We start from the raw sequence: 24,864 nt of genomic DNA, 5'->3' as shown, positions 1-24,864 counted from the left end.
GAGTAGGGAGGAGGAAAGAGTGGGGGTGGCAAAAAGGAAAAGCAAGCTCTGCCAAAACTTTAAATGTTTCAAGAACAAGAGTTCTTATTTTATTACTCATTAGGCTTCAGGGGAGTTTCACCTTTAAGTGGATTACTGTCATTCCAACTCTGTCTAGTGGGGCAACTTGGCATTGGCGTACTTTACACACTTAGTTTGTCAAGTCTGTTGTTTTTTTTTTATAAGCAGTTCAGGGTGAAAAGCACATAACTTGATTTTCTTGACTTTGGCTCGAATGTCTGTAAGTGGTGGGAAAGTTAAGGCTTTTCTGAACAAGGATGCTATTCTGTAACACAGTATTTGATTCTGTACTTGTTTAACAGCCATCGTACCTGCAGGTGAGTGAATTCAGTTCCCTTTGTGTTGTCCAAAGTGGGGTTAAAGCTGAGAATTGCATAGAACACTCTTGACTGAAAGTCCTGTAGGCTCAGGTTGTCCGTGTGCTGTACTTTTGCCCTTTTTCTCTGTGGTTTGCCTTATTTGGTAACAGTGACATCCCTGAAACGCACCTGTAGTTTACAACTTGTTAATTACTCTTATCGCTGAAGTATTCATTTGGGTTATATATTGTTGCTGGATTACCTTAGTCAAGTTTACACAGCAGCACAATAGAGAAGTGGGGTAGGCCTGAAAGGGATTTCAAATCCTTGAAGACAGTTGGTCCCTCCCTACATCAATTACCTTGAACGCCAGAAATCTGAAAGTCCCACTTAAAGAAAAAAACATTTTTTTTGCTGTGTGTCTTAATGCCATTACTACTGTTGAAAATAACCCATGGTGCTCAGTGCATCAAGAGGATGGAGGCAATAAGGTGAACTGGGTAGGTCTTTTGCTGGCTATTAATTGCAGTGGTGTGGAGTGCCAGGGCCTGGGAATATCTAAGCTGGGAATGAGGATCTGGGGATGGATGGGCCTTCTTGTCTGAAACCAAAATGATTCTTATCTAGGGCTGTTTCAGAAGTTGATTCCCATAATGGTTCAACTCTAGTGAGACCAATTGCAATGTCGGTAGGTGAGTGAAGTGCACAGCAAAGAGGAATGTTACTCTTCAAGGCTCTTATTTAAAATTATTGATACTTGGAGCAGGCAGCTCACACAGGAGTTCGTACCTTCTATCTGTAATCGTGCACAGAACACGCTGCGGAGAAGACTTGCCTGTCAAGGATTATAATATCATTCACAATTTATTATTCTACAGTGTATGGAAAAACAGTGAAGGGTGCACACAGGGGAGTGGTAAAGCAATTAGCACAATTTCTGATCTTTGGCCAATGTAGTGCTCCATGAATGTTGCTGTAGGTGGGATGATTTATAGAACAGAAGCCCTGAGGTCATTGTAAGTTAAATTATGCTTGCAGGACTTTTACAAAATATTTTTATTCTTAATTTTTGAACTAACAAGGGGGGGGGGGGGGGGCGTGGGGGGGAAGTAGTTCAGCTATTACTCCCACTCCTCCTATCTTCAGTTCAAGATTGAACCCACTGGCAGTCTTCTACAGTAATAGCAAGAGCTGTAAGAGCATAGGTAGTTGCATTTTATAGATGGGACAAATGTGATGTCATGCAAGGTCATGGTGGTAACTGCAGTTCCTGGCTCCCAGGCTGTGGTCGGACCATAACGTTCAACACCATTCTTGGCTCTCTCCCCTCACCCCTTTAAATGCCCCCCCCCCCCCCCCCCCCCCCTTGCACCTACAATAAGTGCTAATAATCAAAATGTATCTCCAAGGAAGAGCAGGTCACCCAACTCGTCAAACGAGATAATTTGCAGGTTTCTTCCCTTACCTCGCCTTTGAACATAAACAACGTGTAGCTCTTCTGTGATGCTGTTGCAAAACACAGCTCTAAATTTTGTATTTAACTGATTTGACCTAGCTTTAGTGGCTAGTGTAATGCTGTGTATATGAAAAATACCTAGTGCCTTAAAAACAAACAAGTAATCCCTCTTTTTGTCTTAAAATACACCCTTTCTTGGGGGAATGCAGATGTCAAGAAGCTTTGTCACAAAGACATGGAGTTATCTTGAAAGATTACACTAAATGTCTTTGTAAGTGCAATACTAAGAAATGCCTGTTAAATGTGGGTTATTAAGATGTTTTTCAGAATTCAATAGCCAAAAGAAATACATCACTCTCTTCTTAAAATGTCAGCTTTGTTGCTAGGCACTGTAGGTACTGGGTGTTTGTTTTTAGGGAGAGGGTGGGGGCAGTGAGGGGGGGGGGGGGGGGAAGCCTGGGAATTGAAAGCAGATCCTGGCACCAAGTAGCAGTTTGGGTGATGCTATAGCACTTTGGCATAAATCTGTTCCATGGTCCTGGGAGCACAGGGTGCCAGTATGAAATTCTGTTCCCTTCCTTCACGTTCTGCAGGGAGTAGGGTGGTGGGTGGGATAAAAATAAAATCTAGAAACCGCAACGGCAACACAAAACTTGAATGGCAGAAGAATAGCTTTAACTGAGGGTGGGGGCTATTTTTGCATAAGAGTAGGAGATTATATGGAGGACTGTCTATGTTTATTGGCCTACCCAGCCAGGAAAAACAGAAAAACACCATGTTAATTAAATTGTTTTTCACCCAGGTGCCAACTGAATTGAAAGATGTGCCATAACTTGTATGGTTTCAAGATCTCACCGTGTTTAAATGCAGAGTTTCAGAGAAACAGTTAACTCGGAAGAAGGCAGGCTTACCACACAACATGCCTGCACCCTAAAGAAAACAAATGTATTTACACACTTGTTTAAATTAATATTCCTGCCTCACCCAGATAACCACGATAATGAGGGTTTTATTTTTTAATTAAATTGGAACTCACATATGCAAAATGAATTTAGTGTGATCTTCTGTTGCACATGTGTAGTCAAAACAAGATGATGGTTGCACATCCTTATATGGAGACCTCTCTAAATCCCTTTCCTGCCCTTTAATTTTTACGTAGTAGAGATTTTTTAAAATTATTTTTTATATTTTACCTACAGTTTCACATTTCAGTTTTGTCTACTGGAGTTTTTTTTTTTTTTGAGCATTTTTTTCATCTGTAATTTACTCTCCCTGTTGCTCATGCTATTTTTTCTTCTATTTTAAGAGTAGCAACGATAGCAGCACTGCCACTTGCAATTCTCTCCATATTTTTAATTGCCTTATCAATTTAACATTATTTTAAAGGAAAGTATGAAGGTTCATGTATTTTCCCACACAGACTGCCTTCATTGCAGTCTGGAGGACAGTGATGGGATTGACAGTAGGATACCGTGGCAGCCCTGCCTTTCCAACCCTATCCACCTGCTGCAGCTACCATGCTCTGGCCCAGCCCCACTGTCCTTTGTTGGGTAGCAGAAGCAGTGCTGAGTCAAGCAAGGACCAACAGGGAAGTACCACTATGGAAAAGATCCATCTCTTTCCTCTTCTCCCATCTGTGACTTTGTAGGAGTGAGGAACGCAGCCATGCTTGGGATGTTGAAGGGGAGGGCATAGACCACAGTCTTACTGTTTCTGCGTGAAGTATGGAAAGACAAAGGCTGTTCCTTGCATTTGCATACCACCTTGTCTTGTTTTAAATATTGGTTAGAGGGGAATGCCTTAGCAACAGGCCTAGGGGAAGGCTCTGTGATTCCCTGTGGGGACCAGAAAGGCAGGTGCATGCCTGAAAGTGTGTGGTATCAGTTGTCATTCCCTCCAACAGCAATATTGAAGTGCCAGCTACTTGACCTGCTTCCCACTGCGGGCTCAGACTCTCTTATGTTACAACTTTGCAGAGGGTTTGGGTGTGGTTTACTTTGAAGTTTGTGGCAAAAATGAAATGTTGGATGGTAAAAGCTATACCTAGTCAGTGTTCTGCGGTGTGCTTTTAATGTAAGTCTGTACAGCTTGTGGGAAACTGAAGTCGTGCTTGGAGCATCTAAAATGCTCTACTGTTTCCTTGTGCACATAGTCTGGGGAAAAGCATACAACCTCTCCTCTCTGTGTCCCTTCAGCCTCCCAGGAAAAATTTACAAATAGTATAAATGCAACAAAAATGGACTGCATTTGAATTTTATGGTTAACACTTTGGGCTATTAGTTCAAAGACTTTTAATGGTCAGAAACGTGTATGTGTGTGTAATCTGTTTGCGTATCCTCATATCATGGTGCTTTGGGAATGGCCAGTTATTCTTTTCCCTTTGCTTTTACTCCCCTTGCGGGCTTAGAAGGTAACAGTATCGCCTCTCGCAGGTCATATAGCCCAGGGACTATAGGCTGGTCAGTCTTACGTCTATTTCTGACAAGGTCATGGAGAGAAGATCCTCCCGGAAACTGTGTGAAGGCACATGGAGAACAGAGAAGTTATTGGTAACAGCCCACATCACTTTACTGAAGGCAAATCTTGTTTGATGAATTTGGTTGTCTTCTGCAACATGGATACAGGTCTTGGTGGATAAGGGAAGAGCAGCAGTCATCTGCCTGGACTTGTGCAAACCATATGATGCTGTTCTGCATGACATCCTTATCTCTAAATTGGAGAGAGATGGGTTTGAAGGGTGGACCACTCAGTGGTAAGTAACTGGCTGGGTAGTTGCACTCAAAGATTTGTGGTCAAGAGCATAATGTCCAGGTAAAGACCAATGATGAGTGATGTTCCTCAGGTGTCAGGACTGGGACCCGTGTTATTTAACATCATTGTCAGTGATACAGGCAATGTGATTGAATGTGCCCTGAGCTAGTCTGCAGGTGACACCAAGCTGAGTGGTGCAGTCAATGTGCTGGAGGGAAGGTATGCCATCCAGATCAGCCTTGACAGGCTTGAGAGGTGTGTGTGTGTGTGTGAATTTCACGTAGTTCAGTAAGGCCAGGTGTAAGGTGTCCTGCATATAGGTCGGGGCAATCTCAAGCACAAATACAGGCTGGGTGGAGAATGGATTAAACACAGTCCTCCAGATAAGGACATGGGGTGGTGTTAGCTGATGGAAAAACTCAACGTGAGGCAGTAATATGTGTGTGCAACTTAGAAAGCCAACTGTATTCCAGCCTGCATCAAAAGAGGTGCGGCCAGCAGGGAAAGGGAGGTAATTGTCCCCCTCTACTTCATTCTTGGGAAGCCTCACCTGGAGTACTGCATTCAGCTCTGGATACCCAAACATAAGAAGTACATGGACTTGTTGGAGCAGGTCCAGAGGAAGGCCATGAAGATGATTAGAGTGCCTCTCTTCTGAAAAGAGGCTGAGAATTATTCAGTCTTAAGAATAGATGGCTCTGAAGGAACTTCTGGTAGCCTTCCAGTACCTAACGGAGGCCTACAGGGAAGATGGGGAGGGACTCATTATCTCAGGGGTTACAGTGATAGGACAAGGAGTAATGACTAATCCAGAGGAAGGTTGATTTATATTAGGGATAAAGAGGAAATTCTTCACTATAAGAGTGGTGAGGCACTGGCACAAGCTGCCCAGAGAAGTTGTGGATGTCCCATCCCTGCAAGAAATGGTCAAGGCCAGGTTGAATGAGGTTTTGAGCAAGCTGATCTAGTGAAAGGTGTCCCTGCACACAGCAGTGGGGTTGGGGCTAGATGAACTTTGAAATTCCTTCCAACCATAACCATAGTGTGATTTTCTTGGCATAACCAAACCAAATTCTCACATTCTCTGCTTAGTATTTATGTTCCTTGTCTTTTTTTCAACATATGACATCTTTCTGTGCAATTCTGTTGATTTGAATCTTTCTTAAAATTAGACACTCAGCCATAGTTTACAAAGATTGAGAGCATCTTGTTTGCAGAAGGCATGTAGGAACACGTGTTAAACTTGTTTTTCTCAAGCACATTGCTTGTGGGCCTTGTGGTCACAAGGAAATAGATCTGTCCTTTTCCAGATGTTTGAGGTCTGAATTTTTTTTTTCTTTTTTGTGTAGTATGATGAGATTAAGATTCCATTACAGCGTTTGAAATGGAAAGGGTATCAACCATTAGTCTTACAAAAGTACAGTTATATTTCATGACTTGGTAAAAGGAATAGCATGATGGTTACTATATTCGAGCACTTTAATCACTGAACAATGTTCCTGTTCACATTTCTAATGATGAATCTAACTGCAAGCTTGACAGCTTATTTTTTCTGCTTATTGCTGTGGTACTATTTAAAATTCATTTTCAGGTTTTTTGTTCTGTAAGGCTTAAAAATGGCTGCCAGCTATTTTGGGACTTGTAGCTTCAGTGAATTTACTGAGATGATTAGAATTGATCAAGAGAACTTTACAAGTACAGTATCCAGAAGAGCTAATTTCTTGATGCTACACCTTTTCATGTCAATATCCAAACTTGTGCAATAACCTTCTGGGTGATCTTGCTGCTGGGATATGAATCCCAGGCCCCAGCTTTAGGAAAGCTTGGAGTTACCTGGAGAATGACAGGCATGATCAAACCTACTGGCTTGGGAATTGGGGAGAGGAAGATTTTCAGCTGTTCCATTCTACATGCCAGTGAGTGCCATGCCTAGCTGAGTTTTGTGTTGCATTTTTATTTTCCCCTTTCTTTGACCTGTTTCTGAAGGTGTTAACTCATGCATTCTAGTTGCCATATGTGTTGTTTTATCAGGAGGTTGATGTCTTAGTTCAGTTGTTACAACACCTCAAATTCTCTCATATGCCAACAATTTTGTTGTTGTACAGCTGAGCCACCACTGATGAGCAAGTACTCATGTTTTCATTACACTCAGGGTGTGGGCAGCATCAGTTTTTCTAAGTCTCTGACTCTTCTTCCTTGTTTATCTGCACAGCGCAGGCATTCTCTGCAGTTCAGTTGGTGGAACTCATCTATTTACTAGATTATTATGACTTTTGGCAACTGGTAAACCCATGAGAGCACACTGCCTTGGAACTTGCAGTGCGACTGTAAATTGTGGCCTCTCCTGTACAAAAGGAAACTGCCTTTTTCAGGTCCTTGAGTCTTGGTACTAAGGTGACACTTTCATTAAAAATGCTATTTCTAAGCAGGTGCTACTTGAACGTGCAAGGAGGATGGGAAGGAAAAGTGTACTGGGAGTACATTGGCACAAAGCTCTAGCTTGGCTGCTTGTGCAAGCAGCCCTTTGGGTGCTGCAGGAGTTGGTGCAGAGGTGAGGTTACCTCTCCTTTATTGTTCCTGGCTGCTCATGCAGCACCATATCGCATCCCACATTGTCACTGCCATGGCATTTTTCTGCTCCCCTTCCATCCCCAGTAGAACAGTCCCCACTACAGCACACTGTGTGTCAGACCTTGGGGCATAACACTGATGGTTTGAGAGACAGCTGGGATCTTAAGGATGTGGTAACACAGAGCCGCAGCCTGCACAAGGAATACCTTGTTCAAATATTTTCCTTGTATAATATCATGTTTGCGGACTGATAAGAAATAAGGGGAATCCTAGGGACCTTCAAAACAGAAGGCTGAGGGGATTCTTGAGTTTACTTTTTTTTCTCTTTAAGTATTTGTTTTACTTCTTGATGCATTTGAAGCAGCTGCTACTTTTTGCGGACTTCTTTTTAGTGAGTTATGTTCAGCGATTATGTGTAATTAAAAAAGTAAAAAGGTGGGGGGATTAAAGTGTATTAAATTGCCGAAGTGTAGTTTTTTCATACTGTGAAACTCTAAGTATCTTGACCTTACAAACCCACAGCATAACATGGCTGTGTGCAGTTTATGAGCTAAGTAACTCTGTGTACCTTTTCCTGTGGCTTTCAACCAAACTGAGAAGTGCGCAAGAGGGCAAATTCTTTTGTTGTTGATAGCATTCCACGTTAACGAGAAGGAATTTCTTGCCTATTGCCTATTGTTTATGGAGTGGAAAGAGATCACAAGTTGTATAATCTCACAGTATATCGTGTGAGGTTTCTCCCCCCCCCCCCCCCCCCCCCCCCCCCCCCCCCCCCCCCCCCCCCCCCCACCACCCCTTTAACCTTGCCCTTGCCAGACTGTTGATCTGTAGCAGGTGCAGCAGGTGGGTGCTGCAATACACCACTGCACCTATGTTTTGTTATATGCTGGTGTTATTGTGAAAGGGGGGGGGTGAGGGGAGGTTGTGGAAAGGAAGGGGAGGACCAACAGGGAGAGCAATCCCCACAACTGAGGAAGCAGCAGGGTTGAATACAGTTTGGTTTCTGTCTCTCAGGAGCTTGCTCAGCAACCAAACCCAGATTCTAGGTGCAGTATTCCATAATTGGTCTGTAATCATAGAAACTGCGTGTTCCTCCTCTTCCTCTCCTGCCAAGAGTTTCTGGGTGGTGAATGTCAGTAGCTGGAGTTATTTTTAAAGGCAAGAGGTGAGGCTTGTCGTGCAAAGCTAGAAAGAGGGCGTTTGTTTGCTGAACAGAGCTGACATCAAAGTGGAGATTGCTGCCTACTGGCTAGCTGCTGCTTTATGCCAGGTAATCTTTAACGTATCAGTCAGTCACCAAGATCACCGGCTGCATGTGTATACGAGAAACGACCTGTATTTATGATCCAGAAGATTTGCTTTTTTTATTTTTATTTCCATGAGCTGGACTTTGACATTTAGAGGCTCGCACTAATCATCTTGCAAAACCTGCTTAGTGCCTAGTGCTTCTAACTCAGCAACTGCTTTCTACTTCTCTCTGCAGGATAATATAAATGTTTTTCTGAAAGCTTGTGAAAATATTGGATTGAAAGAAGCTCAACTTTTTCATCCAGGAGACCTTCAGGATTTGTCCAATCGAGTTACAGTCAAGTGAGTTTTGCGGTTTTGTTTCTTCCCCTCCCTTCTCCCTCTAAGCTTAGCTGAATATGTTTCTCAGACTTCTTTTTTTTTTTTTTTTTTTAATGTTTGCCTATGGAAAATTCTTTTAATCTGGTAAGAGCAGTTCTGAATACTGTGGTGAAGGTTTATGTGTTCTTGAAACTAGTCAATAAGGTTTGCACAAATTTAATTTCAGAAACTGGTTATTATTAAACCTCACATAAGCAAAGTAATTGTTAATGAATATTTACAACATTTTATATATGAAGTGGAATCTGCTTAGGTTATTTTAAGCTTAGAGCAAAATTAGCTGCTAAATGATACAACAAGCATCACTTTCCTTTATGTTTTGAGATAATTGATGTGAAATCTGAAAGGCTGAGGTGGTTTTTCTGATGCATGTCTGAACTGCAGTGGAGCTTGGGTATGTTATTCCCGAAGGACTGCTATTTCATCTGCTCCAAATGTTAACCAGGTGTATGTCACTGAGTGCTACACCTTCTCTCAAAATACGTGAGAGTAGAAACCAAGGACAGAATTGCACAGAGTAATTGTCTTGTTTACAGAGGAGGAAGTTTTTTTTCTGTGAAATAGAAGTAATTTGGTTCTGAGGTGTAATTACCGGATTCTCTAATTCCAGGACTACTGTGTCTTCTAATACAAGTTTTATTGCTAGTTTCAGAGAGATTAACGTGGAACTTCCATACACAGGCATGTAACAGGTGTTTTAAGATAAACGCGTCACCAAAAGACGTCTTAATGGGGTTTCTTGCTTTGTTACAGTATTAGCTTCTTTTGTTGTGTTGGTACAACAGATGAATTTATTGTTAAGTCTCCAAACAGGAAGAGGTTTTTCTGTGGACTGTTCTGAAAACCTGTCAAGTGAAATGTTAAGAACTGATTCATGTCTTAATCTATTGGCTTTATCAAAGAGGAACAGGCAGTAATCCTTCTGTACATACCAAGAAAAAAAATAGGGTGAAATGACATCTACTCGTTTTAATTAAAGAGAAATCTCTTGTAGGTGGACTGCATGGTACCGTGTTGACATATTTATTTGATTTCAGAATGAAAGTGCATACCATTTTGATGTGTGATACTTGAGATAGAAATGTTTTTTTTTTGTTTTATTTTATTTTGCTTTCTCCTCCCCTTCCCCCCCCCCCAGTCTTTGACTCATATCTGAAAAATAATTTCTGGCTAATGTGTTGGGGATTTGGCACCCCTCCATAATGCTGGTATCTTCTATGCTGGCTCATATGTCATGTTGAAAGCTGGAGGCTTGGTAAGCTGTGCCAAGCTTTCATTATCCACAAAAACCCTTGCTAAAGTTATTTTGGTTGAGGTTTGCTCTAAGGGTATAGGTTGGGCGCGTCAGGAGCTCGTCCTCAGCGGTGTAAATGGCAAACTGAAACCCAGGGGAGGTCAGGCAGGTAGAGTTAGCAAACTGTTGTGCAAACTGTGTTGTCCAACTTGTCCCTACATTAACCACAGTGCCCAAGTGAGGTCAGCCATGAAATTACTCTAGTTGGGTCTGTAACTGTGGAGGTTTTTTGTTTCGTTTTGTTTCTTTGGATCCTTGCAGCGCTACCAGTTCTGTTTCCAGGAGCAAAGAGTAAGGCTGGAATGTGAATTTGTCATAAGGCAGTTGGCATATTACATCATACCTGCTTGGCAATAGATTAATTAGTGTTTTTCAAAAAATCAGATTTGATCACTTCTTATGGAAAACAATGCAGGGAGCTGGCAGCAGTATAGACATGCTCTTTAATTTGTTTCAATGTAAGTTTGACTTTCCACACAGTATGTATCACGTAACAGCTCCACAGTATGTTTAAAGGGCTTACAGAGTAATTTAAAACTTCTGTATCTGACCACGTTGTAAAGTCTTAACTGAGCTATGATAACAAGTTTTGATATATTTAGGAGTTTGGAGGGGGACAGGAGGGAAGTTTTGTTCAAGAAGCTAAGGAAATAAGTTATACCAAGATAACTCTCCACTGAAAAGTTAATTGTACATTATTTGAACACCCAGATGGCAAGCAAGTCTTTAAAAGGTTTCTAGAAAATGTTGTATGTCCGGGGAGAGAAATGCTTGTCTGATCAAGAAATTTCTGGTCTGGTTTTTTTAATGTAATAGAAATAAGTGATTTCAGACTTTCAAGCAGAATAAGCTATTTCAAAATTTGTAGGATGCCAGTCATCAGAAAAGGGATACTGTTTCATGCATTGCTTTTGTGTTGTCCTCTGTTAACCTTGGTTTCAGCATTGAAAGTAAATCACTCTTGTCATGAAGTAAGAAAACGTATACAAGTCAGCATATGAGAAAAAGATTGCATTTCATTTTTGGCTATCTGGCATTCCTAAGCAAATTTCTTTTGCCATCATCACCTGAAGCTAATTGCCCTCGTTTTGAATTAGCTGTGATAGGTTATACAGGATAATATTAAAGTGTGCCTGAAGCAGCATGTATGTTGACACCTCAGTAGTATTCCAGTTTTCTATGGTTGCACCACTGTTCATGTGTGCATTTTATCTACCCAAAGTAGATTAGACAAACTGTTGCTTAAACAGTTAGCTTTTGAGGCTGGGATTGCTGTGAACAGTACATAGTATTACAGTAGGCTACTACTATGTACTACGAGATAGAAAATATATAGCTCCTGTTGTATGTGAAGAGTTTGTAAGGAGGAGGGTGCCAATGAAAGAGTGGATTTCCCCCTTTAACACTGAGGAGGACACCAGAGTTGTCTTAATATGTCATAGTAAAGCCAGTGGATGACTGGGAGGCTGCATTTCTGTCTGAGTTGTGGTTACTGGGTGTGAATTTGTCTCACTGCTATTTCACCCCCATAATAGCTCTGATACTTGACATCTGCAGTGGGAACACTTCCAGTCTAGTGATGCATTATGTGCAGAAGCATTTCCTCCCAACACTTTCAGGGCCTCTTGTTGTGGGCTCTTCGGCACCTTACCAGGCCTTTGTTGTGTTCCACCTGGCTAGATTTCCTTCCCAGCAGGAAGAGTTATTTTCTCTTTGTACTTTATTTTCTCCTCATACTCTGTTTCTGAGGTGCTTTCTCCTTTTCACTTTAACTGATACCACTGTATCTTTGTGTCATCAATTATATATGATAATGTCAAGCCATTAAGAGATACCAAGCTCCTTTTTGTTTGTAGTGAGTATTTTTTGAGTCATAAGAGCTTAAGGTAAGACCCTCTGTTACCTGTGGCTTGCCAGAAGCCATACTAACAAATAATATTCCTTTCTGGTAACGAAGTTGCCACTTTCAATTGTACTTTGTTTTATATAATTTTTTTAATGGTGACTGAGATGATGTTATGCACAATATGAAACTCTTATCTGTAATTACTACTTATATCTAGGACAAGAATCCTCCTAGGTTTCCAGTATGTTACAGACTCTGAGTTCCAAGTGATTATGTGATTATCCTTTTTACAAAGAAAAAAGCTGCTTAAAATTTTATTGTTCAGAAGTTTGTGTGAAGAGGGATGGTTTAAATTACTGGCTGCTGTTCAAAGGATTGCAAGCTTTATGCTCTGCAAGATCAGTGATGAGATTAGTTGTTGTGATGTGGAAAAATATACCGGCGTGGATGGCGTCTCTTCTGCCAATGTACATGAGAGCATAGATTAACGTCTGAGATTCACATTTTGGTATTTCTGTAAATCTGCAGAAGTTACTGCTCAATGGTAGAGTACAGCAATGTGTCATGTTTTCCAATAAAAATTATCCAGATGGACTTATTTCTCACAGTCATATGTACATCTTCTCAGTTACTTGCGTAAGTGCATGTGATCCTCCTAAATTCTCAGTATACTTTTTAAATTTCTTAAAATCACTTCCAATCAGAAATATTATTTTAAAACATAGCAGCTTTATTTTTTTTTTTTAGTCATGAAGGGCAGTCTTAGTATTTCTTTTGATGCTTTTTTTTCAATTCTGTCACAGTAGGAATGTCATACGAGCCTAGGGACTTTCAGTTGACAGCAGTTACTGTTTAAAAATGCTAAAATGCTAAGCACTTCCTTACCCAGCTCTTTAAAAGTGACACACCCAGTTGTTCCCAGCTGTGGAAGGGTTCTTGGCAAAATGAAGCCAAGAAATGAGAATTTCCCTAGACAGGTAGAAAACTTTGGTTCTGATTGAATATGCTATCCCAGTGATCAGTTTTGAAGGAGGCAGCCTGAACAGTTGGACCAATAGCCAAACTTTTGGCTATTAATCTTTTTTTTATTTTTTTCCTGAGCAAATTAAGAACTTTTTCTGAAAAGAATAAAAGAACTAATTAGTTTCATGGAATACTAATGACAAACACAAACTACTGTGGGATAATATATGAAAATATTAAATGCACTAAACCAAATTTTGGGGAAAAGAATTCACTGCATTAATCTTAAATGGCAAGCTTTGCTTAAAACTACCACAACCTCCTACCTCCTAATGTTAATGTTATTACTTTAATTTCATTCTTCAATAAATATCAAAATACTTGACTTCTATTAGTGTTATTATAATGGAGTTATATTTAGAGTAGGTTTTGAGTGAAACAAAGAATTCTGATAAGGTAGCTGGAAGTGTCTCAGAACCTACTGTGTTTCTGAATATGGTATTTGGATAAGGCCTTTAACTTTTTGCTTCTGTGTACTTCTTTACTTATTCAGCACCAGATTTGTACACTAGATTAAGAAAAAATGCATAAAATGAGCAGAAAATCCTGACTGAGAAATCTGGCTGAATTGAAATTAAGTGCATAAACCAGCTGAACTAACAGAGCTCTGATTTTTACCCTTGGCATTTCTAACTTCCAGATAGTTTTAACTATCAATTTATAGTTCCTTCTGAACAACTATTTATTATCGTTTCCTAAAGCAAAAAATAATCCTGGGAAAAAAAATAAAAATGGATGCAGTGCTTTCTCTGGGACAAAGGTCTATATATCTAAAGCCACACAGAGAGGAGTAACAACTGTCATGCTCACCCTTGTGTTCATGAATTTCAGATGCTAAACTTTTGAGACAGGCTCTCTTACAGTTCAGATATAATACGTCATGAATTGAAGGTACGAAAAAGATTGTTTGGAAGACAGATGTTTAAGATAACAAACATTTCATTTTCAAGTTTTAAGTGATGTGGTTATAAGCCTGTATTCTGTGTCTCTCTACCTGTCTGAAGCAGAAAACATTTTATGCAGTTTTCTTATGATTAAGCTTTAAAAAGAATGAACAATTATACAGAGTTATACAGACAAACTTGCCCCCTTACTAAGCCACCCTTTCCTCTTATGGGCTGTCAGAAAGTAAGCTGCCTTAACATTGGGTTGAGCCAAACACAAAATATCCTCTGGTATCTATTTTCTTTATCCCATAAGTCAGATTACAGTAACACCAGTACCACCTATCAATGGTGAAATTTCCTCACTTGTCTTTTCTGGTGCAACTGCTAATTGTGTGGATATTGTTTGGTGGTAAAAATACCACTGAAGCATTTCCAAAAAGGGGCTGAATGTAGATATAGCATCTGCTGGTTCATGTTCTTTGTATCTTAAGGAAATAGCTACGCCCTATAAAATAGACTCTAGTTTTTTATATGAAAACAAATTTTACTTTTATTTTTGCTATATAAATTGATATTCCTCATAACTTCATGTTCCTCATGACAGGTCTTGAGGAACGTATTGGGTTTCCTGATTCCACTCGTGTTCTTCTTTCATAGAAGCATAGATTGGTTTGGGTTGGAAGGGACATTTAAGATTATCTAGTTCCAACTCCCCTACTATAGGCAGGGACACCTCCCTCTAGACCAGGTTGCTCACAGTCCCATCCAGCCTGGTCTTGAGTGCTTCCAGGGAGGGGACATCGACAACCTCACTGGGCAACCTGTTCCAGTGTCTCACCACCCTCACAGTAAAGAATTTCTTCCTAATATTTAGTCTTTGAATCATAGAGTCATAGAATTACTCAGGTTGGAAAGGACCTCAAAGATCATCAAGTCCAACCGCAGCCTAACCATAGTACCTTAACTCTAACAACCCTCCGCTAAATCATTATCTCTGAGCACCGCATTCAAATGGCTATTAAGACACATCCAGGGATGGTGACTCAACCACCTCCTTGGGGAGCCTATTCCAGTGCTTAACCAACCTTTCTGTAAAGAAGTGTTTCCTAATGTCCAACCTAAACTTACCTTGGCGCAACTTGAGGCCATTTCCCCTCATCCTGTCACCTGTCACCAGTGAGAAGAGACCTACCCCGCTCTCACGGTAAACACCTTTCAGGTACTGGAAGAGAGTAATAAGGTCTCCCCTCAGCTTCCTCTTCCTCAGACTAAACAGCCCCAGCTCCCTCAGCCTCTCCTCATAGGGCAAGATACTTGAAGATACTTTCTTCTGAAGGGTCAGTGAAGGCAGAATAAAATTTGTAATTCGTATGTGACGAATGTTACCACTGCTGAATAGATCATTTAAGAATGCAGTCTGTGTAGGAAGCCCTGAAAAGATGGTCTTTTGAGTGCGCGATTATTGTCAGTGCTCTTAGGAATTTCTTTTGCAAACCAGTATCACCTGTAGTCATGTTGACGCCTACACATGAATCTCAGCTGTCATTTAGAAAGGTCAGTTCTGTTCTTCTTAATGCTGCAGTAGGAATGAAAGCTTTTATCAAAATGTGCTATGAAAAAACTAGTTGAGAAATAGAGAGCACTATTTAAAAGAAACAGTGACTAGGTATGAAGAAACAGAGGGTCTCTGACTCTTTGAATGCTTGTAATTCAATCATGAATACTGGACAACCAAGTGAAAAAGAGAACAGAAAAGTTGGGGGGTGGAGGAAGATGATATATCTATGTATATACATACATGCATATAGAGGAAAGCTTAAGTTGTGAAAGCAGTGCCATATTTCAGCCTTTGGGGGGATTTCTTTAGGCTTGCTTTGCCAGTAGCACTCAACAATTTGAACCATCTGGCAGTTGACTTACCTAAAGGCTTGAGAGGTAATGAGAAACTCTTTTGAGAGTTGTATCCCATTTTGTGCTTCAAAAAGAACTGTCGTATTTTAAATTTTAATGGAGATAGTCTAACAAAAAAATAGCGATTTGAAGAAGAAAAAAAGAGAGGATGCAAGTCTATTTGTAGTCAGGTAGCTCAGAGTTCAATTTTGTTGTTGATAGCATTGAATTTATATTTGAGTCTTGCATATCTAGTATTGTTGTAGACTTGCTTTACTTTCTTGAATTTTTTTTAAATCCAAGAACTTTAGGTTTATAATGAGAGTACATGATGTCTCTGAGCCTGAGTCTGCTGTACTGATTTAATTTTTCTAAGAAACACACAATATGAGTTGAAAAAGCTAGCTATACTTTGCCTTTAAAACAAAAACAAAACAACAAAACAAAAATACCTACCCCAAACACATAGAAGGGAACTACCCTTTCCTGCTTTTTTTATTCTGTGTAGAACAGAAAGTTGTGGACTGGATGAAAGCCTATTGCTTCAGTGCAAGAAAAATGATAGTACTTGTGTAAGGTCTCCAGATTCTACCAGAATGACTGAAAAGTCAATCAACCCAAAGGCACAAAGAGAGTAACTTTGAATTCAAGTTGAGGGGAAAAGAATGGAAGACAGGGTTTTCTGGAATGAAAGCCTTTTAACGGAAATTTAATTAAAATAATGAATGCTGTTTTTAAAAGTCATTTTCTGACTTCTAGGGAAATAACATTTCTTGCACATGTGGTTGTAATAAGTTTTTATTGTGGTAACTAAGTTTCCTAGTGATACTTCCCTTGAAATGGAAAAGTGCAGCACCCTTACTTCAGAATGACTTTAGAAATATTCCTATGACTCTGTAAGTGTGGAAATTTCCTCTTTGCTATGTGTATTTTCATATTCATGAGTTATATTCACATATCCTATTTTAAACATTAAAATTGCTGTATTTATATTACTTGTCAAAACTTCAATATCATGCATATCATGTTTAACTTCTATCAACTCTAATAATTGTTAGGTAGAGTTAACAATGAAGATGAGTATATTTTATCAGTCATGTCCAACTGTTGTGCTCAGCGTACAATAAATACACGTGTCACTAATTTCCATCAGCTTTAAATCATTCCAGTAAAACCGTTGGAGGTAATCAAATATGTTCCAGACTTTGGACTGTACCTGCCAGGGTTAACCTCCAGCTTTTCAGTGTAAAGTCTATAAAATGTTGGGTGTGGTACTATTTCATCTATGAACTTTCTCTGAAGTTTCTAATCATGACAAGAAATGTCTGAGATGGCTCAATTTTTCTGTTCAGTGATTTAACAAGTAATCTACCTTTTCATGTGTCTATAATCTTGATGGTGTTTGATTACCATTTATCTATTTTGTGAGATGATTTTGCTGAAGGAGTGAAAAACTTCTAAGGTTCTATATTTGTACCTAGAAGTGTACAGAAGAATGTCTTAATGCATTTGGAAAAGTGATATTAGTGTGTGTTGGTAATACAGAGAGTATTTCAGGTATCTTTAGTGACACGTATCCCTAACCTTACACTGGAATTTAGATATCTGTGCTACAAAACTGAATGATTTGATGAAGGAAGCTGCAATAAGTTTTTGCTGAAAGGTTACATTTTAAAAGTACCTCCGAAAAAATGGTTTTGTACACCCAAAAAACTTATTACTAGAAGCCTTTACAATGCTTTTCAATGCTCTTTTCAGTATTTTTTTTTCTTTGTATTAAGAGAAGAATCTCCCAGTCTTTCAGGATCCCTTGAGCACCTGTATCCATTTGTAAGCATGCACATCAATCTCTTAGCTTCTCAGGATATAATTCAGTTTACAAAACAAGGCAATTATGTTGGATGAGAAGTAGTGAGTTATGAAGGAGGATACAGATAAAACCTGCATTTTTGCTCTTCTTTGTTGTGGCTTGTCTGTTTGTTTGTTTAGGTAGAAAACTGCAGTTGTCTGAGTTGGGGAGTTAATGGACTTCTAAAAAAGAATAAGCTAGCATTGCCTTCATGTCAATTACACAGAAACATGTACACAACTTTACTGTCTCTGGTTGCATTTTACTGCTAAATTGCTGAAACTAGAATGAAAAGATAAAGCTCTTATTTTATATATTAAAGGAAGCTGACTTAAACCTTTTCATGAATATAAGAGTTTGTCAATTAACTGTACTCTGTGGGTAGGCAAAGTAAGGCTGAACAGTATATTGACAGATGGAGATCGTACTTGATATCAAGTCCTGCTTTGGGTCATTCTTATTCCTGTATTATGATTAATATTATTGTTACAGTGCTGTCAGAGATTTCAACTCGTTATTATTGCTTAACTGAAGCACTCAAGTAGTGTTCTTCAAGGTGCTATTAACAGATTTTGTACTCTGAGTTCTACAGTACAGTAACAAATGCAAATATTTTTACAGAGCACAGGTTGAGATGGCTGCAAGCTTTCTTTTTCCATGCTGTCACTGAGACCAGTTGAATGAAATTATGTCCGGTCACATGGTTAAAAGAGAGGACTTTGTGGGGTGAAGACTGCTAAATAACAGCATGCTTAGCTACATAAAAACATGATTTTTTTTTTAATGATAGAGATCTTTAATGTCTTTAAAAAAACAAAAACAAACATTCCTTTTCTTTTTAGAAAAGGAAGAAAAAAAAAAAACAAAAAAACACCAACACCCAAATCCACATCTAAAGAACTCTTCTCCAGGCTGAAAAAACTGGACTATGAAGCTCGGGATTTCCAGCTTCAGCCATCCTACTGTCCTCCTCACTCAACTTGCTCCGTTTAGTAACATCTTGTTTGGCACTGAACTGAAAGCATCATTCTATATATGGCATAACCAGCACTGAGGAAAGTGAGGATGATCATGACTATTAGCCTTGACCCACATTTCCTTTCCTACCATCCTTCAGGTCCTGCTCCTCACCCCACTGTGCCATTGCAGGGGCTAGTTTGTCGTAGCTCAGGACTGGGACTTTGTCCTCCTTGAAAATCACGAGGTTTCTATAGGGCCAGTCCTCCACACTGAGCCCTACCCTCTCTGAGTATTGGCTGTGCCCTCCTGGCGCTCCCATCAACTCAGTGCTGGGGCGTATCAGAAACCGACTCAAAAGGAAAAATGTGAAAGTCACTGTAGCATGTTATTCGGACTAGAGTAAAGAGGTTGAGTAATACGTATTATATTTCGTCTTTCCTTTCCCTTCTAGAAAAGACATCCAGTGAATGTAAACATGTACACACCTTTGAACCCAGTACGTAAGGATACTCATCAACTGACGTGGATTCCAATGAGTTATATGATAAAATAGTCAACTGGGGTGGGGAAAGGGAGGCTAAGTTCAAAATGCTTTTACTTTTGCAAATGATATTAAATTACAGACAGCCACCTGTGCCCTGTGAATAAGTGCTCAAATATGCTTGTCAGATTTATGATGCAATAATTCATGCTTTTTAACTCTATGACCTGATGTCTATGAGATGTTCTCAGCCGTGATCATTTTCTGGGAATGAGGGATGTCCTTGGTAAAACATTAGATAAAAATGCTCAAGTTAACAGAAGGCATAATATATGGCTTGACTTTAAGATGTGATCTGTTTCCATCACAGATCTGCGCAATTATGGAATTACTGTTTAATTCTACAAATTAATCTCATCTGTCCAAATTTATCAGTATAGACTACTCTAGTAAGAAGCTTTCAATGATCCTTTGCTAACTTTTTAGAAATATTGTTCTTTACATGTGTAAAATATGAGGAAAACTTGGGTTACATAAGTGAGAACAGGAAAGTCAGAACAATTCGTATTTCATATAGAAAATGATGATCTATAGAACTGATCATGCTATTCAGGACAAAAACCAAAACTGTGGCATTGAAAAATCTTCATCCTCAGGACACTTGTACCAAAAATGGGAATTAGCTCCTGCTGGTGGTTTAAACATGATGGAACTCCTTAGCCAGAAAGAGGTAGGATGAATCCCTCTTTAAGCCAAGAGGAGGTGGACAAAGTAATGAACAATAAATATGGAAACCTCACTAGGACATGGCATAGCAGAGTAGTTGAGCTAGTTGCTGCGTCTCATTCTTATAGAGCAATCATCTCAATGTGGGGGTTGTAGGTTTCCTTGTCAAACGATGCTGTGTAAGATAAAAGTTTACTTCAGTTCAGGGGGTAGTGGAGAAATTCATGGAAGAGAAATCTCTGAAGCATTACTTAACACAGGGGGAAACCACATCTAGCTTGGGAAGTCCCTGAAGGAGAAGCATCTTGCTTGCTCTATTTTCAGTCTTCCTTTGGCAGCCACTTAGAATTGCACAGAGGATGGGATCCTGGCTCAGCAGAGTTTTGATATGGCCCTATGTGGATGTTCCTGTCTGAGCTTCTGCAAAGGTGCATCCAGTGAAAGCTGGTTTGAACTTCTGTAAATTTATGATATCTTCCTCCAAGAAGCATGACTAAGGAAGGAAATCAGGCCAACTTCTATGGAAGCAATTAATTTTCTTTGCTAAATCAGTCAAACAATCTACCATTGTTAAGCTTTAGCAGGAATGGAACATTGTATACAGAGGTATGTGAAGAGGTGATTAAGGCTGTAATGGGGAAGGATCATAAATCTCTTAATCTGGACTAGTATTTGACTACTACTACATGAAACCAAGTTTTGCAATCATGGAGGTAGAAATATATATTATTATGAATTCTTAGAATTTTTAACGTTTGTTTTTCTTATCAAACAATTTGGCATTTTAGTAAAAGCTTCACAGGAATAATAGGCTGGAATAGGTGAAATTTTCTGCAGATAAGCTGGTACGTATATTTGCATGAACTATATTCAGAATCGTTAGTTAAAACCTACTTCTCCTCTAAAAATATCACTTAATTTAAGATGGTTTGTTACTGATTTTGGCATGGGTAATGTAACTAAGATCACGCATCAGATGGTTATGCAGAAGGCACGCCCACCCAGCTTGAATGAGCGCAGAATAAGATGCATCAGTAATGAGATTCCTCTGCTGTGCTTATCCTGCAAAACACTCACTTTTGCTGTGCAGAACATTCTATTCTTTGAAATCTGAGCTCATCTCTTGTATTGAATGTTGACTGCTGTTGAGAAATCACACAAGTCACTTAGCACTAGTTATTTATTAGTATTATTTGCCATTTTGTTATGGTGCTTGTTTTCTTCAAGAGGAAGAGAGCAAAAGAATAGCTTTTGTTTTTATAAACAACATTTTGTCATTCTGATACATTCTCCTCTGTTAGTTGTGACCAAATTCCTTTTCTAATACTATTTGAATAAATTGTAAATGCATTCAACAAGCTACTTGGTTTAATTAAGATATACCCTGTACAGAAATGCCCGGTTTTTTATATGGTATAGTCAGTCTAGGGTGGTGATTATCACAAAAATAATGCAACCGCACTTGTGAACTTTTTATTCTATGCAGTACTCTTTTTTGTTGTTCACGTAAGATGTTAAGCCTATGAATCTGTGGGCTAATGACAGCCAACTAGGCTGCATTCCTGAGCTTTGTTTACCTGGGTTTGTGTGGGCAATGGCTGCACAGTAGCTGCACGCAGCTGTGCATGCAGGACAAATTCAGCTCATTGCCCGACTTCCCAGCACCAACGCAGGACAACTGTGCAGTGTTGACTTGGATGCTCAAAGTAACTTAGGCAGGTACTCCATGTTTATACTGTGCTATCTGCCAAAGTTGCTTGATAAAAGTCACTTGATAAATTTCCTTCTTTTAATGGACAGTGTGAGTTTGATCAGGAAAAAAGCTGGAGGGAACTACTGGGGCTTCTTGACTTAATCAGGAAGCATATTTACACAGTGAGGTCCTGTGGTGAAAGGGCAGAGAAGTGTGTGGCCACTGGAGAATGTAAAGCTGAGATGAATCTGAATGCAAGCATTGGATTCCAATTTGTGAAATTTAGTTCAAGTGCCAGTTGTGAAATTTTCACTGAACTGAAACATCAACTGAAATGGGGCTTAGAATGGGAATCTTAATGCATCAAATATCCTTTCTTCATAGGCCTTTTTTAGCTTTCAATTTATACTTTTTCCCAAAACATGAATTTTTGCAGTGAAAAACTATGACTTGAAAAGCTGCCTAAATAAAAATATACACTGAGCATGAAGATATGTGAGAATATAAAAATTCAAGGCCTGTTTTCTTCAGCTCAAATATGAGCATATGACTGAAAATGACTAAGTATAAGTAGGTCAAAAAACAGTCTGCTTCCAATGTAGCATGGTCTGTGAAGGAGGCACGAGTGTGCTGTTTCAGACAGCACACAACTTCCTTTACTTTGCTTTGCTTGAACAGAGATAGATCAGCATGTTCAAGTGCGTTGGGTTGACTTGCCTCCTGGGCCATGGGAACAGCAGTATCTTCACTAGTGTAGCTAGCACCAACCCACCATGGTGCCTCTGGAGTGCATCGGCAGCACAGGCAACTGCATCCCACTGAAGCAGCATCACACCATGGCTTTCTTCTCATCCATCTTTGCCTTTCCACAAAATATGTGGTATTTCTCTGCTGTGCTGCTTGGTGTAAATATCTAGCCTGAGCTCTGCCTAAATTGCTGCGTTGCGTTATGGGTACTGTTACAAGACAGTGTAGTCAGGACAAAAAGGAATTATGGTAAAATATGATTCAAAGCTAGTGTAGATGAATCCAGTTTGTTTCCTCTTATTAATGGTGATGTATGGAGAAATGGATCTCAGCTATTCCCAGAAGCATTGCAAGAAATCCATTTTCCCATTGTCAAATACAGCACCTATTAAGGGAGAATGGTTTGCATTTGCATACCTACAGGTGGTTTCTCAGTTTCATAGGGGAACCTCAACTGAAAGGCTCTGCACAAGCTTAATTCCAGTCCAGGGGAGGTGGGGAAGCAAGGAACACACTGAATTTCTCTTCTCTCCTGTTGTCCAGGAATGTTTTTATGTGGTTTCCATCATGTAAAAGTGGCATGTCGCTGTCTAATCAGTCAAACAAGAAAGAAGCTAGCTTTTATTTCCTGGGGCAGGAATCTTTTTGATGGAAACATACCAAAGGCATCAGTACTTATGTAAGGAGCTTTTGTGTGCAGAATTTTTGTCAGGAAAGCAAATATCTTCAAGCTCCTAGAAACTGTTTGGTCAGGCTTAATTGCATGTAGGCTTTGGCATACAAGGCTTAATGGAACATGTTCCTGTTATTTGCGCATCTGTAGACACAGGAGAGACTGGGCTCCTTACAAGCAGAATTAAAAAGCAGTGAGAGTGGTGGAGGAGAGCTACTAAACAGTGTTCTTTTTCTACCTCAAGCCATGAGAGGATTCTCCAGCTAATTATTTGAGATTACTTCAGCTCTTGGTACTGTGACTTCTTTGTTATGTATTTTTAATTTTGAGGGCTGCCTTTAATTTCAAAACTAGCGTATTAAGGTCAGTATTTACCTGTACAATATCCTAGTCTGCGTTTTCCTGTAAATGAAGAGAGAGTAGCATCACCTCAATTTTAAGTCCCTTCGCTGTAGGTGATCTGCATGCCACCGCTTCTGTGGTTTGGAACAGTCTTTTGATTGCTCTCCAGCTGATTTGGAATGGAATACCTGATGAAGATGGCTTCTTTCTGTTTTTGTTCTCCATTTCTCAGTCTTCTCTGCCAGGCAACTTGCAAAACAAACAGCAACGCAGGGTCAGCCTCCAAAGAGTACACGCTTTGAAGTAGAGAACAGGTGGCGGTTATTCTTTAATGGTATTACAAAAGGTAGCTGCAGAGGTTTTCATGTATTTCCTTATTAAGGCGTGTAACATCCCAACCCTTATATTGAAAAAATTAGTGGGTACTTATCAGAAAAAAAATCAGGTTGTACTTTCCTTGATGGTAGAGGATATAACTGAAATTTGTTTGTAGGCAGGATTTGAAAGTGTCTGGTTCTTTGAAATCATAGCTTGTAAGTGATGATTCACACAGAAGTGTACAGAGACAAAGATAAGTGTTAGACAAACTGGATGTAGATGGTCATCTTAAAGGCCCCGTAGAAGAGAGGGCAGAAAATGTTGGTTCATTAAACAACGCAAATTGCAGCTCATTCTAAAATTTCTCAAAAAAGAAAAAAAAAATTAAGGACAGTGTATGATATTGTGTTCATGGGCTAGAATTGCTTTTTGTGGTATGAATTTGGTAATGACTGTACTGGAGCTGTCTTATCACTGGCGGTACTCCCTGGTCACTTTTCTTTTTGTGGAAGCACTTCAGTAAGGCTTGGTTGTACATGTGAAATACAGAATCTACTGTGCAAACTGAAATTAGCAAAAATAAAAGCTTTTTTTTTTTTTAAGACATCATAATTTAAAAGCACTTTTCATCTGTAGATACTTCTCTGAAATGAGGAGTATGTTAATGAACATTGGGGATGGTAGTTGGTTAAACACTCAAAATGAGTGCATTTGAGACTTTATGCAGTGCAACTGAGCACAGAGTATATTTAAATATATGTGCATTCATGTATGTTAAAAGTCTTACTTATTTCACATATAGCCTGGATCTCCATGCTTGTATCAGCTTTCATCAATGCTAAAATTCCAGCATCAGTGCTTAAAAAGAGAAGGGATTAGGGTGTGCTCTTGATAGGAATTTGTTTTCTCTTTTTGTAGAGAATAATACCTCTTGTCTTTAATCTATTGTTCTTTTTCCAGTAGCTTTTCTTCATGAAACATTGCTTGGCTTTTGTTGGTAACCTTATTACACAGAAAAGTCAAATATATGCACCTGCATACCTGTCCTGTGTGTGTTAGTGCTGTGTTGTGCTTTTCCCCGCACCTCTTAAGAAGCTTAGGTAACTGTATAATTAAATGAACTATTATTAGAAGTTACATACCTGACATTCTGTCCAGAGTTTCTTGTATAGTTCTGGATTTATTTCCCTGGGGAAAGCTTCTACAAATTCTTTCCTATCTGCAAAAAAGTTTGAGGTGCATACTTCTACATGTACTCAATGTGCTATTGTCCAAGTGAAGTGTGATAGAAGGACTTAACGTTTATAATGTTTTTTTTTTTTGACTGAGCAGTAAATATCTAAGTGCCAAAGTAGTTCTGAATCAGTAT

At 39.4% G+C, this 24,864-nt stretch overlaps 1 protein-coding gene across 12 annotated transcripts in view; it reads left to right on the top strand.

Moving 5' to 3' along the window:
• Positions 1-24,864, top strand: part of LMO7 (LIM domain 7) — a 129,019-nt gene that overhangs the window by 48,390 nt on the left and 55,765 nt on the right. For 9 of the 12 annotated variants that reach the window (XM_046901882.1, XM_040706618.2, XM_040706613.2 and 6 more), the window contains exon 4: positions 8,621-8,727. In XM_046901882.1, the coding sequence (XP_046757838.1) occupies positions 8,621-8,727 (107 nt within the window). Of the gene's footprint in view, positions 1-8,103; positions 8,184-8,356; positions 8,408-8,620; positions 8,728-24,864 lie in introns of those variants that run through there. The other 3 variants (XM_046901894.1, XM_040706563.2, XM_046901888.1) reach the window with 2 other exon arrangements.

This window comes from Gallus gallus, chromosome 1, assembly GCF_016699485.2.
Source record: "Gallus gallus isolate bGalGal1 chromosome 1, bGalGal1.mat.broiler.GRCg7b, whole genome shotgun sequence".
NCBI lineage: Eukaryota > Metazoa > Chordata > Aves > Galliformes > Phasianidae > Gallus > Gallus gallus.
The sequence above is the reverse complement of the archived record's forward strand: the minus strand, read 5'-3'. Positions and strand labels throughout refer to the sequence as shown.